The 18215-nt window shown below is 39.8% G+C and overlaps 1 protein-coding gene across 3 annotated transcripts in view; it reads left to right on the top strand.

Annotated features, from left to right (window-relative positions):
• Positions 1 to 18215, top strand: part of TRPC4AP (transient receptor potential cation channel subfamily C member 4 associated protein) — a 93141-nt gene that overhangs the window by 1479 nt on the left and 73447 nt on the right. For all 3 annotated transcript variants that reach the window (XM_058286962.1, XM_058286963.1, XM_071211656.1), the window contains exon 2: positions 15254 to 15382. In XM_058286962.1, the coding sequence (XP_058142945.1) occupies positions 15254 to 15382 (129 nt within the window). The remainder of the gene's footprint in view (positions 1 to 15253; positions 15383 to 18215) is intronic.

The following is an 18215-nucleotide window of genomic DNA, read 5'->3' as shown; positions in this document are numbered from 1 at the left end:
GCCTGGCTTCAAAGTTCTCCCCTCCCCTTTTATGCTTGGGCAAGTTTTCCTTCTGTGCCTCAGTTTCCTCATTTGTAAAATAATGATAATTAGTAATCTACTTCTTAAGGATGTTGTGAGAATCAAAGGAGATAATTGTGTAAAGTGTTAAGTACACACATTTCTGGTGCATAGTAAGAGCTAATAGGGCAATTAGTTAATGCTATACTTGGTATCTGGTTTATAATAGATGCCCAATATACGATTAGTGTTTTGTTATTTATTTTTTGAATGAGTGAAGAATACTGCTCTAATGTAAAGCAGGATGGATAATTTATCCTCACTTACCTCATCACTGTCATCAAAATTCCTTACTGAGTTGGGTATGTAGAGGCAGACCAAAAGGTAACTAATCTTTACTGAGCACATGCTTTAGATCACACATAGTGCAAGGTTTATAGTGTCTTTAATCCTCAATCTTTTGAATTAGGTGTTAGGACTCATCTCATAACACAGATGAGACTCAGAGAGTTTAGGTAACTTGTTCCTAAATACCTATCCTGATAATCCTCAGGGTTCTAAAGCATTTTAGGAAACTTGTTTCCAGTGCTGGATGGATTGAAATGGGATAAGGTTGAGAGATTGAAGGCAGCTGGAATATTCTTGAGCCTGGATTAAGCTGGTTATTGTAATAATCAATAATTGTATGCAGATGTGGGAACTATGTCTGCAGTTAAGTTTGAATCACCTGCCTAGAACTCTAATGAAGATAACATGGAGACCTATCTGCCCTTCAATATTTCTTTTTAGAATTCATCAGTAATATCAAACTGCCACAGTGTATATTACTACCAACATATAAGGTTGGTAGGAGGATTAAATGAAATAATATATCTGAAGAGCTTAGCCAATATGTGGCAAATTGTAGATATTCAGTAAATAGTCAGTATTGGCTTGTATTAGACTAGGCTTCTTAAGGGACTGTCTTATTTTTCTTTGTATCTGCAGATCCTGAAACAGTACCAGGCACTTGATAGATACTGAATAAGTTTTTTGAATTGAAATTCTATACCTGTGGCTCAGTGGCCCTCTGTATCTGTCTGTATTCACTCCCTAAACATCCCATGGCTTTAAAGAGCTCCAGAATCAGATTGTCTGAGTTTGAATTCTCATTCTGGCACATACTTGCTGTGTGTCTTTGGTAAATTACTTAATCTCTTTATGTCTCAATTTCTTAATTTGTAAAATAGGAATAATAACAGGGCCTAACTTCTTAAGGTTGGAGTGAAGGCCAAGTGAGTTAATAAATAAAAAGAACTTAAAATGGTGTTGGAATCATCGCATGATGTAAAGGATGAGCTAATATTGTTATTAGTAAATACTCTGTATTCTGATGGATTCTAAATCTGTATTTCCATCCCGATTATTCCCTTTACCTCCATGTGAGTATATCCAACTGCCTTCTCAGCATCTCTACTTAGATGTTTATTGGGCATCACAGACTGAATGTGGTAAAAACCAAACTCTTGATTCCTCTCCCACCAAATCTTATCTTCCCCAAGTCTTCTCCATCTCCCAGTGGAATTTAAGAGAGAAGCCTGGGAGAAGACGACTGCCACATGATTTATTTATTTATTTTTAATTGAGTCTTTTTTAAAAAAATTTATTTCTTTCTCTCCCCTTACCCTCCACCCCCCTGCCCCGGTTGTCTGTTCTCTGTGTCTCTTTGCTACATCTTCTTTGTCCGCTTCTGTTGTTGTCAGCGGCACGGGAATCTGTGTTTCTTTTTGTTGCGCCATCCTGTTGTGTCAGCTCTGTGTGTGTGCGGCACCATTCCTGGACAGGCTGCACTTTCTTTTGCACTGGATGGTTCTCCTTACGGGGTTCACTCCTTGCGTGTGGGGCTCCCCTGCATGGGGACACCCCTGCGTGGCAGGGCACTCCTTATGTGCATCAGCACTGTGCATGGGCCAGCTCCACACGGGTCAAGGAGGCCCAGGGTTTGAACCGCGGACTTCCCACGTGGTAGACGGACACCCTAACTACTGGGCCAAGTCCGCTTCCCTGCCACGTGATTTAGAATCAGTCTGCTTTACTTGGATTTTAATTATTTTTATTTATTTATTTATTTATTTTTGTCCCTTTCAGTTCTGCCCTTTGTCATGGTATTAAAATATGCTGGTACAGTGATGCTTCAAAGTTTATAGAGCTCTTTAACATTCATCAGCATAGGGCCATAAAATTAAATCAGATCTTATAAATCCCTTGCTTAAGATTTTCCAATGGCATCCCATTGCAGTTAGAAGCAAATCCAGAATCCTTACGATGGGTGTGCAGGCCCTGCATGATCAGTAGGAGTTGATGGAAGGGATAGACTTGGGTAAATCCTAGATTCTAGGGCAGTGTTATTTGTATTACAGGACATGCCCCACCACCTCTAGAGATACTCCTTCAGTTTGGCAGTCTGGTGACAAGCTGGGTTACAGGATCCCTGTTTTTTTTTGCCAAATGCCAGTCTTTGCTTCCTTCGTGATTATTGGCATATCTAAATTCTACCCAGGTGGTACTTAATTTTTTTTAAGATTGATTTTTTAAGGGTCTTTTTAAAAATTATTATTTTAATAGACACTAATTGTTTTAGCCCCATTTTCACCATTAGTTATTTGTGAAACCTAGGGATTGAAGTTTAATACATTCTTCCCTTGGGTATCTAAGGTAATTTGGTACTGAAAAACTCCTTAGTTAGGATATATTCTTATGAATGAAAATTATAAATACCATTAATTTCAACAGACAGTTTTTGTATTAACAAGTCCTAAAATTCACTCCTAATCTCATTAAGACAGACACAGATGTGCAATGGTTAACATTGTTTAGCAGAATAACCTAACAAGGTATTTAATTTTCATTAATTATCTTTTAAGATGGCTATCTACTTGCACTTAGTATGAAATAAATATATTTATTTAGTTAAAAATTTCCAGTTTCCAAACACTCTGTACCTACCAAGTAGCAATTCTCCCTTTCCCCACCTTCCCCCATCCTCTAGTAAGATCTACTTTCTGTTTCTAGGAATTTGGTATTTCTAGATATTCCATGTAAGTGGAATAATACAACCTTTGTCCTTATATGACGTGCTTATTTCACTCAGCATAATGTTTTCACGGTTGATCCATGTTGCAATATGTCTCAGAACTTCATTTCTTTTTTCAGCTGTGTGGTATACTATTGTGGGTATGTACCACATTTTGTTTATCCATTCATTCATCTGTTGACGGACACTTGAGTTGTTTCTACCTTTTAACTAGCGTGAATAATTCTGCAATGAACATTGGTGTGCAAGTATCTGAACTTCGGAGTGGAATTGCCGAGTCCTATGGTAATTCTATGCTGTGGTACTTTCCATATTGGCTGCACCATTTTATATTCCCACTAATGCACCAAGGTTCCAGTTTCTCCACATCCTCTCCAACACTTATTTTTTTCCATTTTTAAATAATAATCATCCTACTGGGTGGTTTTGATTTGCATTGCTTTAATGACTAAATATATCGAGCATCTTTCATGTATTTGGCCATTTGTATATCCTCATATGCTATTTTGAGGCATTAGATGCCTTATACTTAGGACTAAACAAGATATTTATGTTTATGGACTTCAGCCATTATTTAAAAAGAAAAGCAGTAAAGGCAAAATAAGTCAATGGAAACTGGAAATATCATGTTCACTAAACAGATTAACAGTTTAGGATGTATGATATAAGAGATTACCATTGCTATAAACTGGCAAATCACAAGTATTGCAAGAGGAAAACCCATATAACACCTGTCAATAATTCAGCTGAGAAGACTGGATGGCAGTTCTTTCATGACGATGCTTAGCTTTTCACAAAGATGACAAAATCCAAATGATTGTTTTTAAATGGGAATAATTGCCTTATAAGATATTGTAAAGGTAATGTGGTGGTTAGGCTAACGTGTCAACTTGGCCAGGTAATTGTGCCCTGTTGTTTGGTCAAGCAAGCACTGGGCTAGCTGTAATACAAGGGCACTTATGGACTGTAGTCACCATTGACTTTACTGCAGTGGTAAATCATAGGTAGCTGATTACAATTACATCAGTCAGAGAGCTTGCCATCAGCAATGAGTGATGCTTTATCCAGTCAGTTGAATGCCTTAAAAGGGGAATTGGTTCCAGCATTGAGTGAGAATTTCCCAGCTTATTTTTGGACAGCCAGCATCTCTAAGAACCTTCAGTGGACTTTCATTGGAGCCCCTGGTTGCAGCCTGCCTGAGGAACCTGAACCTGTGCATCCCCCATGGTCATGTGAGAGACTTATAAAATTGCATACTATTGACAGATATCTCTTGTTGATTTTGTTTCCCTAGAGAACCGTGACTAATACAGCTTGGTACTGGGCGTAGTTCTTGAGGAAAGAGTGTTAAACATGGGGTGTCTGAGGTGGTTCTGGGAGTTTTGCAATTGGCTTTCTACTCTCATTGAACTCAAGGGTATTAACAACTCCCTTTCCAGTACGAAGAGGCTGCTAACAGTCCATGGCATTCCACATAGTATTGCTTCTGATCAAGGAACCTATTTCACAGCAAATGATGTTCAGGAATGGGCACATGCCCATGGAATTTACTGGTCTTACCATGTTCTCCATCACCCTGAAGCAGGTGGATTGATAGAACAGTGGAATGGCCTTTTTTTTTTTTATCCCTGCCCCCTTGCGGCTTGCTTGTCGTCTGCTCACTGTGTTCATTTGCTGCGCGCTCTTCTGTTTTTACTTGTATCCCTTTTTGTTGCATCACCTTGCTGAGTCGGCTGTCCACGGCTGGGTGGCACTCTGCGGCACTCTGCGGTGCTGGGGCCGGAGGCACTTGGCGGCTTGGGCGAGCCTGCCTTCACAAGGAGGCCCCAGGACGCAAACCCAGGGCTTCCCATATGGTAGACAGGAGCCCAACTGATTGAGCCACAACCGCTTCCCTGGAATGGCCTTTTGAAGACTCAATTATGGTACCAACTAGGTGGCAGTACCTTGCAGGGCTAGGGCAGTGTTCTCCAAGAGGCTGTGTATGCTCTAAATCAGCATCCATTCTATGGTACTGTTTCTCCCGTAACCAGGATCCATGGATCCAGGAATCAAGAGGTAGAAATGGGAGTCGCACCACTCACTATTACCCCTAGTGACCCACTAGGAAAATTTTTGCTTCCTGTCCCTGCAACCTCAAAGTCTGCTGGCCTACAGGTTTTAGTTCCAAAAGGAGGAATGCTATCACCAGGGAACACAACAATGATTCCATTGAAATGGAAGTTAAAACTGCCACCTGCCCACTTTGGGCCCCTCTTACTTCTGAATCAACAGTCAAAGAAGGGGATTATTGTACTGGCTGGGGTGACGATTTTATCAAGGGGAAATAAGACTGCGTCTTAATAAAATGAGGGTAAAGAAGAGTTTGCCTGGAATACAGGAGATCCTCTAGGGCATCTCCTAGTACTGCCATGTCCTATGATTAAAGTCAATGGAAAATTGGAGCAATCCAGTCCAAGCAGGACTAACTGGCCCAGAATCTTCAGGAATTAAAGTTTGGGTCACCTCAGCAGGCAAAGAACCACAGCAAGCTGAAGTGCTTGCTGAGAGTAATGGAAACATGGAATGGGTAGTGGAAGAAGGAAGTGATAAATATAAACTTTGACCACGTGACCAGTTACAGAAATGAGGACTGTAATGGACAAGAATTTTTCTTCCTTGTTTCATTGTGACGATTGTATATGTATACAAAATGAATTTCTTTTTCTTCCCCAAACTTTTCCCTTGTCATATAACAAGTTTTATCAGTTTCATGTCATAATATTTGAGAATGTCAAGTTTAAGAGTAAATATTATCCAAGAACTTGCACCCTATTCTGTAAGGAATTAATGCGTTTCCGGTTGTACGCAGGAGAGTTGAACATTGTTAGGTGGAAAAAAATATATATGCATGTTTGTTACTGTTTTTACTTAGAGACTAAGTATAGTTTAAGGTAATGTGTATCGTTGCCAAGTGACAAGGGGTGGACTGTGATGGTTAGGCTAATGTGTCAACTCGACTAGGTAATTGTGCCCAGTTGCTTGGTCAAGCAAGCACTGGGCTAACTGTAATACAAGGGCATTTATGGACTGTAATCACCATTGACTTTACTGTAGTGGTAAATCATAGATAGCTGATTATAATTGCATTAGTCAGGGAGCTTGCCATCAGCAATGAGTGATGCTTTATCTAGCCAGTTGAATGCCTTAAAAGGGGAAGTGATTCCAGCATTGAGTGAGAATTTCCCAGCTTGTGTTTGGACAGCTAGCATCTCCCAGAACTCGTCAAGAACCTTCATTGGACTTTCATTGGAGCCCCTGGTTGCAGCCTGCCTGAAGAACCTGGACTTGTGCATCCCCACGGTCATGTGAGAAACTCTTGTAAAATCACATACTATTGACAGATAATCTCTTGTTGATTCTGTTTCTCTGAGAACCCTGACTAATACAGGTAGTAAAAGAAATTCCAGTATTTCTGGGTATCATGAAACTTGGAATAGAAAACAGTAGTACTCTGCTTTATTCCCCACCGCCAGATCCCACACTCCAAAGGCAACAACCATCTACACTTCAGCTGTTTCTTTTGGAAGGGAAGGGTCCAGGAAACAGGAGAGCCAGTACTTCTAAATAACATTCTTACAAGGCTATTTCTTAACTTTTCAATTTTAGACATTATCTGTTTTCTCCTCTTATAGAAGATTAGGATTTAATTCACAGCATTTTATGTCACATTTCATCTCCACCAAACTCCTGGTATAGTTATATCACAGTTTTGGCTGTGTTAAATATTTATATGATGGTGATGATTATGATGTAAATATTGTTTTCCGCAGTGTCATAGTGTACTACAATTATATTTTGTGTGATTTAAAGTTTTTTTTTCCTTTAGAGTTAAAAGCACCCATTTCCCCCATTTTTTATTAAGGTATAGTATATGTATAGTAAAATTCACCCCTTTTAGTGTAGTTACATGAATTTTGACAATTGCATGCAGTCATATAACCATCATGATTAGAAGTAAAATTCCCTTCTAGTAGTCATCCTGTTCCTCCACCTCTAGTCCCTGGAAGTCACTCATCTGTTTTCTGTCCCTATTCTTTTATGCTTTTAAGACTATCATATAAATGGAATGATACAGTATGTTTTTGAGTTTGGTTTCTTTCACTGACATAATCATCCTTTTAAGATGTATTTTGCCGTCTGTATACTTATAATTTATTCTCCTGTTTTTTTTTAACTTTTTTTTTTTAATACTTTTTGGATGCTGTTTTAGTTTGCTAGGCTGTTGAAATGTAATATACCAGAAATGGGTTGGCTTTTAACAATGGGAATTTACTAGTCTATAAGCTTACAGTTTTGGAGCTGAGAAAAATATCCAACTCAAGGCATCATCAGATGATGCTTTCTTCCTGGAGACTGGCTGCTGGCAATCCTGGACTCTTCTGTCTTGTGGCAAGGCACATGTTGGCATCTGCTGAGCTCTGCTTTCTCCTCTGGGCTTCCTTGCCTTCAGCTTCCTGCTTCTGTGGCTGTCGCTTAGCTTCTGTGGGTTTCTCTCTGTTTGTCTCTCCATATTCATCCTGTTTATAAAGGATTCCAGTAAGAGAATTAAGATCCACCCTGGACCACACCTTACTGAAGTAACCTAATCAAAAGGCCCTTAACTGAGGAAACCTGATCAAAAGATGCTACATATTTTAGGTTTACATCCATTGGAATGAATTAGTTTTAAAACCTGATTTTATGGGTTCATCCAGCTTCAAACTGTTACAGGAGCCTTCCATCCTCCTGCTCCAGTTTTAACTGGTTACTCTATACAGCTGAATTCTTAGGATTCCCCTTCACCTAATCCAGAGGACTTGATCTACTTTCCTCATGTTTTTGCATGTGTCCTGAAACCTGTGTCTTCCTTTTTCTTGGGGGAAAACATTCTCTAGTAGACTCCCCCAAAAGAGTATACCTTGCATATCTTTAAATGTCTTTTAGTCTGTCTGACACTTACTTGTGTAGTTTAGCTGAGTATAGGAATCTAAGGTGAAAGTTATTTTCCCTTAAATTTTTAATGATGGTGTCCCATTGTCTTTTTTTTTTTTAAAGATTTATTTATTTTATTTATTTTTCTCCCCGCCCGCCCCGCCCCGGTTGTCTGTTCTCTGTGTCTGTTTGCTGCGTCGTCGTCTTTGTCCGCTTCTGTTGTTTTCAGCAGCATGGGAATCTGTTTCTTTTTGTTGCATCATCTTGTTGTGTCAGCTCTCCATGTGTGCGGCGCCATTCCTATGCAGGCTGCACTATCTTTTAGGCTGGGCAGCTTTCCCCACAGGGCACACTCCTTGCACGTGGGGCTCCCCCACACGGGGGACACCCCTGCATGGCAGGGCACTCCTTGCGTGCATCAGCACTGTGCACTGTGCCAGCTCCACACAGGTCAAGGAGGCCCAGGGTTTGAACCGCGGACCTCCTGTGTGGTGGACGGATGCCCTAACCACTGGGCCAAGTCTGCTTTCCCCATTGTCTTTCTTTATTCAGTGTAACTGTTGAGAGATTCCGTTCTGATTCCTGGTTCTTTGTGTATGTCTTATTTTTCTACCCTACACCCCTAAAAGCTTTGCAGGATCGTCTCTATCTTTGAGGGTCTGAAATTTAACTATGATATGCATTGTTGATGGTCTTTTTATTCATTTACTTTATATAAGTATGTATTAAAATATAACAATAACTTCATAATTCAGGTTTATCATCTGACGTTATTTCCTCTAAAAAATATTGGACTAAGTGTTAGGATCATCCTATTTTAAAAGACATCATTCTCTTCTATGAAATTTGGGCTGTGATAACTTTGGAGAGCTTCATGGAGAAGGTGAGGCTTGAGTTGGTTCTGTAGAATGGGTAGACTTTGAAGAGAGTAGCAGAGATACTTTCCCACTAAGAACTCTACTGAGAAAGTCCTCAGAACTGGTTATTAGAAGACTGGGGTGAAAGTAAAATGTCTGTGTGGGAGAAAGTTGGGAGATAAGTTTAGGTAGGTTGGAAATAGAGTAAAAAATATAACATTTTTTTAAGCATTTGCAGTGTGCCAAATGTGCCAAAACTTGTTTTTTCAAAGAGTTTAATTATTCAGTATTTGACCTACAAAAAGCTATAATAAGTACTATAAAGTCCCTTTTATACACTTCCCTTCCCCCCAGAGGTGATGTTTTTTGAATAGGTTACATATGCATGTGTGCAAGAGGGTTGCAGAGAAAGTAAATCTTCCTTGCAAAAAGCCCACTATAACTTCTACTAGAACCCTCTAGTTCTGCTACAAGGGGCAACTATGGTTATCAGTTTCTTGGGTGTCCCTCTGGAGACATTCTAATTTTAGAAAAGCAATTTCTTACACAGTTGGTATCATTTTATACAAACTATTGTGCATCTAACTTTTTTCCATTTAAAAATAAATCTTATAAATAAGTCTAAGATCTGAATTACAGTATGGATAAATCTCACATACATATCATTGAACTGAGGAAGCCAGAGGTATGGTAGTATATACTATATTATTCTATTTATATAAACTTCAAACAGGTAGCTGCTCCTGGATGGATAAACTAGATGTGGTATATCCACATAATAGAACGTAACAGCCATAAAAAAAGAATGAAGTACTGGTACCTGGTACAATATGGATGAACCTTGAAAACATTTTGGAAAGTGAAAGAAGCCAGCCACAAAAGGCCACATATTATTCCTTTCATATGAAATGTCCAGAATAGGCAAGTTGACTCCCATAAGAACTGAAAACATAAGACGACACAAACTTGTGCAAGAATGTTTACAACAGCATTATTCATTGTAGGCCAAAAGGTGAAAACTCACATGTTCTAAAACTGGATTGAGTTTATGGATTGAGTTTAAAGGTGCATGCTGTTTTTTTGTGTTTTTTTTTAAAAAAAAGATTTATTTTATTTATTCCCCCCACCACCACCACCGGTTGTCTATTCTCTGTGTCTATTTGCTGTGTGTTCTTTGTCCGCTTCTGTTATCCGTGGCACGGGAATCTGTGTTTCTTTTTGTTGGCATCATCTTGTTGTGTCAGCTCTCTGTGTGTGCGGTGCCATTCCTGGGCAGGCTGCATTTTCTTTCGCACTGGGCGGCTCTCCTTACAGGGCGCAGTCCTTGCGCGTGGGGCTCCCCTACGAGGGGACACCCCCGTGTGGCATGGCACTCCTTGCGTGCATCAGCAACTGTGTGTGGGCCAGCTCCACACGGGTCAGGGAGGCCTGGGGTTTGAACCACTGACCTCCCATGTGGTAGATGGATGCCCTAACCACTGGGCCAATTCCGCTTCCCTGCATGCTGTTTTAATTTGCCAAAGGCTGCCAATGCAAAGTACCAGAAATGGGTTGACTTTTATAAAGGGGATTTATTTGGGGTGAAACCTTACAGTTCCATGGCTGTGAAATGTCCAAATAGAGACATCATTAGGGGCAACCAGTCATAGATAGGGCTTGTCTCTTTCCAGGCCTCTTCTATCAGTTTTGGCTGCTATGCATTCTTCCAGAGTTTAGCTGTGAGCTATCAGGTATGTGGCTGATACTGGGCCTCTGCTCTTTGAGCCTCTCAGGGGCTTTTCTCCTTGGGCTCAGCTGTGGGCAAACCCAGAGTCCTTTCTCTCACATGCAGGATCAACTATGGCAGCTTCCTTTTACTGTGTTCCATTTTTGTCAGACCCACCAAGAGGGCAGAGACCCAACATGAGTCATGCTCCACTGACTAGTCCATTTGAAAGGGTCTCAAACCCACAGGAATGGATTAGTTCACAAATATAATCTTTCTCTTCTGGGGAGTCATAAAATAACTTCAAACTGCCACACATGTTAATGCAGTATTTACTTTTTTATTTATTATTATTTTTAAAGATTTATTTATTTCTCTCTCCTCCCCCCAGTTGTCTGTTCTCTGTGTCCATTTGCTGCGTGTTCTTGTTTTTGTCCACTTCTGTTGTCAGCAGCACAGGAATCTGTTTCTTTCTGTTGCGTCATCTTGCTGTGTCAGCTCTCCGTGTGGGTGGCGCCATTCCTGGGCAGGCTGCACTTTCTTTCGCGCTGGGCGGCTCTCCTTATGGGGCTCACTCCTTGTGCGTGGGGCTCCCCTATGCGGGGGACGCCCCTGCGTGGCAGGGCACTCCTTGCGTGCATCAGCACTGCGCATGGGCCAGCTCCACACGGGTCAAGGACGCTCAGGTTTGAACCGCGGACCTCCCATGTGGTAGACGGACGCCCTAGCCACTGGCCAAGTCCACTTTCCCCAGGATTTACTTTTTAAATGTCCCACTTATACTGTGTTCCTTTTTCTCTCTTTTCTCTTTTTTTTTAAGGTTTCTTTTTTCCCTCCAGATTTATTGTATAGGTATATACAATATTGAGGTACAACTAATATAGTATAAAATTCATCCATTGCAAGTACACAATTCAGAGATTTGTAATGAATTCATAGTTATGGAGCCATCACCGCAATCCAGTTTTAGAACATTTCCATCCCTTCAACAAATTTCCTTAGGTCCGTTTTTTTAAAATTTTATAAGTTTTATTAAGATATAATCACATACTACAGAATTCACCCATTTTAAAAAAGTGTACAAGACAGTAGTTTTTGGTATATGCATAGAGTTATGCACCCATTGTCAATTTTAGACCTTTTCATCCCCCCCAAAAGAAACTCTGTACCCATTAGCAGTCATTCCCCATTCCCACCTCCCCCTGTCCCCTGACAACCACTAATCTGCTCTGTCACTATTGCTTTGCCTATTCTGGACATTGCATATGAATGAAATTGTATAATTTGTGGCCTTATATGGCTGGCTTCTTTCACTTTCCAAAATGTGTTTTCAAGATTCATCCATGTTGTAGCAGGTATCCGTACTTCATTCTTTTTTGTGGTTGAATTCTAGTCTATTATGTGGATATACCAAATCTTGTTTATCCATTCGTTAATGGACATGGGGGTTTTCACCTTTGACTATTACTTATAATGTAAACATTCTTATACAAGTTTTTGTGTGGTCAGGTGTCTTCAGTTCTTGTGGGTATTTAATGAGAAGTGGAATTGTTGGGTCATGTAGTAGCTCTATGTTTAATCATTTGAGGAACAGCCAGACTGTATCCAAAGCGGCTGTTTTTCTTGCCTATTTTCTCTGGCTAGAATATGCAGTGGAATATTAAATAGAAGCGGTGAGAGCAGACTTTCTTGCATTCTTCCTTAGAAGGAGGAAAGCTTTTAATCTTTTGTTGTTAATTATGTTAACTCTGGGTTTTTCATAAATACCTTTTATCAGGTTATTACTTTTATTTTAAAACTATAGGTGAGGGAAGTCCTTTTTATTCCTATTTTTTGAGTGTTTTTATCAAGAGGTGTTGAATTTTATCAAACGCCTTTTTTCTCTTTTTTTTTCTTTGAGATGATCATGTTGCTTTTTGATTTGGTGTATAACATTAATTCATTTTCATATGTTGAACCAACTTTGCATTCTTTCAATAAAGCTCAGTTAGTTGGTCATGGTGTGTAATCCTTTTTATAGGTTGCTAGGTTTGGTTTGCCTAGTATTTTGTTGAAGATTTTTGTGTCTATATATGTGAGGGCTCTTGGTCTTAGTTTTCTTGTGATGTGTTTGTCTGGATTTGGTATCAAAACCAAAGGTACATTCATCACTTCAGTCATTTTTAGAGCATTTATATTATTCCAATAATAATAAAACAAAAAGTAAACAAAGACAAAAATTAATGAAGGTAATCCTGGTCCCATAGAATGAGTTGAGAAGAGTTCCCTCTTATTTTTTTTTGGAAGAGTTCGTGAATGGTTAGTGTTAATTCTTTAAATGGTAGAATTCACCATTTAAATGGTAGCGCCACCTGGTCCTTGGCTTTCCTTTGTTGGTAGTTTTTTGTTGTTTTTAATCATTAATTCAGTCTGTTACATTTTCTAATTCTTCTTGTCAGTTTTGGTAGTTGTGTGTTACTAGGAACTTGTCCATTCATCTAGGTAATCTGTTGGCATACAGTTATTCATCATATTACCTTATAATCCTTTTTATTCCTGTAAAGTGTGTAGTAATGTCACTTCTTTCATTCCTGAATGTAGTAATTTGAGCCTTCTCTTTTTCTGGGTCAGTATAGCAAAAGTTTTCAGTTTGTTGATCTTTTCAAAGAATCAACTTTTGTAGCTGGATTCCTCTAGGTTTTTGGCTATGTTACATAAAAGAATTTAAGAACATGCTGATTTAGTTAGGCCAGAAGTTTATTAAGGCAATGGGAGAAAAGAATAGAAATGGGAGAAAATAACATTACTGATCCCCAGGTGTAGGTGCAGTCTGCTCCGGGCAGAGAAAGAGAGGTTTTGCTTGTGTGGTTACTTCGTAAACCATTAATTATTTTTCCCCTTGCTAATGTTGGGGGTGGGGGTGGGTCCCAGCAGTTTGCTGTTTTGATTGGTTACTTCACTCATCAGTTGGGGCGGGGGTGGCAGGCAGTGATAAGGCCCCTTGAGAGTATCTGGGGCTTTCCCTTGACCCAAGACAAAATCTTATTTCAAATGGAGCATTCTCCTGGGGTTCTTCCAGCAGCCTTTTGGTGGGGTCTTTGCCTCAGGGGTTTCCATGTAGAGTTCCATGGCCATGTGTTTCATGGCCATGTTTTGCTGCCATGTCTTAGATTCGTTGTTCTATTTCTAAATTAGCCTGCCTCACTTTGACTTTGTTGGGTTTTTGTCTACTATTTTTCTATTCTCTATTTCGTTTTATTTTTGCTATAATCTTTTAAAACTTCCTCCCTTGTGTTTGCTTTGGGTTCAGTTTGCTCCTTTTTTTTCTAGTTTCTCATGTGAAAATTTAGATTACTGATTGGAGATCTTTCTTAATATAGGTGTTACAGCTGTAAATTTCCCTGTATGCACTGCTTTTGCCAATCCCATAAAAACTGTTGTTGTTTTTTTTTTCTTTCAAGGAAATGAAAGCTGTTTTACCATTGTTTGGGGGACTTGCAGTGATTTGGGCTTGCTTGAATGCTATGAAATTGCTGATAGTCAATAATTTTGACCTGTAGAAACGGTAATTTCCTTTGGTTCACTGTAACAGGAATCACTGTCACTAACATCTCAATAGCTCCCATTTCCCTGGTAATATCTGCATTTTTGCAGTCCAAGAAAACAAGCTCAGAAAGAATAATGGGGCTTGTCCAGTTTCATAGAACTGATATGTGTCTTGGTAGATCTTAAACTTTCTTGAAGACCTGCCTGTCCTGTACTAAATGTTACAAGGAGATTTTGTCTGATTGAAGGAAAAATGCACATGAAAATAATTCACATTTGTTTCATGGTATTGGTACGTTCTAAAGGTGATAGTGGAAACTGTGTTATGATTAATTAACTTATATGTTATTGTGTCATTCCTATTTTCATGCCTTCACATTTGTATTAGTGCCTTCTCTGGGCTGGGAACTTTGTTGCAGGAAAGGGGGAACATAGTCTGGTACCTGCTCTGAAGGAACTTGTGGTCTATAGGAGGAGGGGCTCACCTGAACCAGTAATTATGCTACCTAGGTTAGGCAGCAGGAAGAACATGTGCAGAGAGGTATGGAGAGAAACTGTACATTTTGAGCCTAGTCTGTGCATTGGGGAAAACGAGACTGGAAGAAAAGAACATGACAGGTTAGGAAGAGCATTGATTCAGAATGCAAAGAGTTGGACTTTAGTTTATATGTTATTGGGGACCTTTTGAGGATTTCTAGGAAGAGGCCTGTGAATGGTTTGTCCTAGGTGGGTTTGGGAGGCATTTTGTGGGTAAAAGAGTTTAGCCTTATTGTAAATGTTGCACCTGTCTGTTGTAGATGTTGCCTTATTGTAGATGTTGCCGTTCCCTATTATTGTAGATGATGTTGCCATCCTGATAGCAAACAGCTGTTGGGTAGTTTCCAATAAATACGATGCAGAAACTAGGGTCGAGGCTCTCGGTTCCAGAAGCTGTGAGTCCCCTGGTCCCATCTTTTCTCCTCTCTTGTGTGTGTCTCTCTCTATCCTTTTATTTCTTTAACTTCTACACCACCTTCCCTTCGCCAACCTATCGCTGAGGTGATCTCAGCAGCATTTGTTCTCTTTTGCCCTATCTACTAGTAGATCTTTCCTCACCAGTAAAATGTTTCTCTCCCTCTTTTTCTCTCTTTTAATTTACAGTTCACTGAGACGTTTTTGACAGAGAGGGACAAACAATCCAAGTGGAGTGGAATTCCTCAGCTACTCCTTAAGCTGTATGCAACCAGCCACCTCCACAGTGACTTCGTTGAGTGCCAAAACATCCTTAAGGTAACTGAGTCTTAGGAAGGGCTGCCTTTAGGCCCCCTAGTTGACACTAACCAGTCTGCTTTTTTAAATAGCTTGTTTTAAACGTGTGAGCTATAGAAATTTGGGGAAGTTCAGAAAAAGTGCAAAGAAGAAAATAAAAATCACCTGTAATCCTACCACCCAGTGATAATTATTAAATTTCTTGTGTGTATCTCCCTGGCCTTTATTCACTCTTCCTTTGTGACAATTCTAGTGCTTGCTTAATTTGAGAGAGAAACACTAAGTGCTGGGTTTGGAATGACATTTATTTTGAACAAGGTTTAAAAGATCCCGTATTGCTGAAGGCTAATGGAAGGGGCCTTTTGGTTATTGGTAATTATGACTAAAGATTGACGGGGTTGGGCTTGAGGTTGGGACAGAAACATCCATGTTAAGACATTTGTTCTCAAATTTGATTGTGCATCAGAATCACCTGGAGGGCTTGTGAAAAACCAAGTGCTGGTCCCACCCCCAGGGTTTCTTAATCATTAGGTTTGGGGTCATTATATATAATCTTCAGCTTGAGGGGGCCCCATATTTGACTTTAGAGCATGAATTCTAGTTGCATTTAAAATCTGTGCAAGTGATCCATGGTCAAAATGAAACTGAATGGTATAATATTCTTCAGTGGTGGAATTTTGATTATTATATCACGTAAGTTATTCTAAAATAGAATAGACACTAAATAGGCATAGTCTTAAGAGGTTTTTCTTATTCTCGATCTTCTCACAGACCGATTATGGTGGAAATAATTATAGTCTCTTATACTTGTTTAAAAACACTTTGCAAGGAATTATACATTATTTCATTTGATTTCTGCAAAGTCCCTGAGATGGGGAAGTGGGTGGAGGAGGAAAACTAACATTTGTGAGTGCTTGCTGTGTGATCATCATTTCTTTGTTCATCTAGCAAATGCTTATTTGGAACTTACTTTGTACCAGTCATATTAACTCTTTGAGGTAGGTGGTATATTTCCTGCATCAGTTAAGAATATTTTTTATTACAAGTGACAGAAACCTACTCAGACTAACATAAGAAAAAAAAAGTTTTTTATTGGAAAGCAAAGGTGTGAATTGAGGGGCTTAACAGAACCAGGTCATCTATCTCTTATCTTGACATCTGTGTGTGGCCTTATGTCCCTCCATATGATCACAGCTCTAGGGTCACATTTCCCCAGCTTGGACCAGCCACTTAGGTGAGGGGGATGAGACACTATTGTCTAGGCCAGATCACCTGCCCCTGGGGCTGGAACCCTAAGGTGTTGGCAGCCTCAGGAGAACCATGTGGTTGGGGCCACACACACAGCCTCAGGAGAACCGTTTGGATGGGGCGAGACACAAACACACCCACACACCTACACACCTCCCTCCCCTGAAGAAAAGAGGTGGTTACTTGAAGAAACCCAGAGGTCTTCTATACTTCCCTTTTCAGTTGAGAAAACTGAAGAGACTCAGCAATAACCGACACAAAACCTTGTGTCTGTTATATCTTGAGCGCAGATTTGTCTTAATCCAAAAACCAAGCTCCCCTTATACAATGTTGCCAGCAGGAATTACATCCTGGTTTTATATTTGAGAAAAATGAGACCCAGAGAAAGTGGTTCAGTCACTTACTAATTCTATTACCTTGGACAATGCTCTTTAACTTTCTGATTTTGGTGTTTTTTTTTAACCTGTAAAATGGGTAAAACTCTGCTTACTTGACTGAATTATTTTAAGGATCAAATGGGTTAAAGTATTAAAGCCCAGTGCCTGGCACATAGCAGACTCTTTGTAAGAATGAGTTCTGTTTTTTTTCCCATGTGGTGGTCTCCATGTGTGGTTCTCTAAGTATGACTTCTGGATCAGTATCAGCATCACTTGGGAACCTTTTTAGAAATGCACATTCTCACATTCTCAGCCCCCACCCCACCCCACCCCACCCCAAATTTACGGAATCAGAAACTCTGGGGATGGACAAAGCATTGTGAATTTAGCAGACTCTTCAGGTGATTCTGATGCATATTCAAGTTTGAGAACTGGTCTATGTCCGTTGTGTTCCATCTTCCCTCAGAGACTCCTGAGGAGAGAGCATGAGTAAGGTCCTAGATTCTTCCAGTTCCACCCCCCTGTTTATCCCATAGCCCTACTTTCTTCTGTAATCTTGGACTCTGGAGCTAGACTTTCTGGGTTTAAATCCTGGCTTTACCATGTAACAACTGATCACATTGGGAATCTCTTTGTGCCTCAGTTTCCTTATTTGTAAAATGGGGATAATAGTAATTTATATCCTAGGGTTGTGGGGATTAAAAGAGGTAATACAGGAATTGCTTAGAACCATGTCTCACGCATTCAATACATTAACAGTTGCTACTACTATTATATCAATTTTTCTGTAAGATTATTATTTCTTCTGTGATCTTTTTTCCATACTAACAAAGGATTCTGTGGCTCAAATTTGACAACAATATCCTGTATGCACTGTATTTTATGCCTGTTAAGTCTTATGACCTGTGGGTAATACAAAGAGAAGACTGTTTCAGTCTTGTCTTCAAGGAACAATTTAGGAAAGAAGCAACATAAGTTTGTAAATAAGTTCAAAGTAAAAGTGCTAAATGCTACATATGAGTTGTAGATTGCTTTGGGCATTCAGAGGAACATCTGATTTTTTGTGGGGGGCGGGGAGGGGATCAGGGAAGACTTCCTGTAGGAGGTGACATTTGAGCAGTGCTTTTGTTTGCGTATTGCTGTAGAGTGAGCCACCCTAAAACTTAGTAGCTTGAAATAATAACCACCGTTTAGCTCTTAAAATTGTTTGGGTTGATGGAATGGTTCTT

This window comes from Dasypus novemcinctus, chromosome 24 (genome assembly GCF_030445035.2).
Source record: "Dasypus novemcinctus isolate mDasNov1 chromosome 24, mDasNov1.1.hap2, whole genome shotgun sequence".
Lineage (NCBI taxonomy): Eukaryota > Metazoa > Chordata > Mammalia > Cingulata > Dasypodidae > Dasypus > Dasypus novemcinctus.
This window is presented reverse-complemented; position numbering and strand designations above follow the sequence as displayed.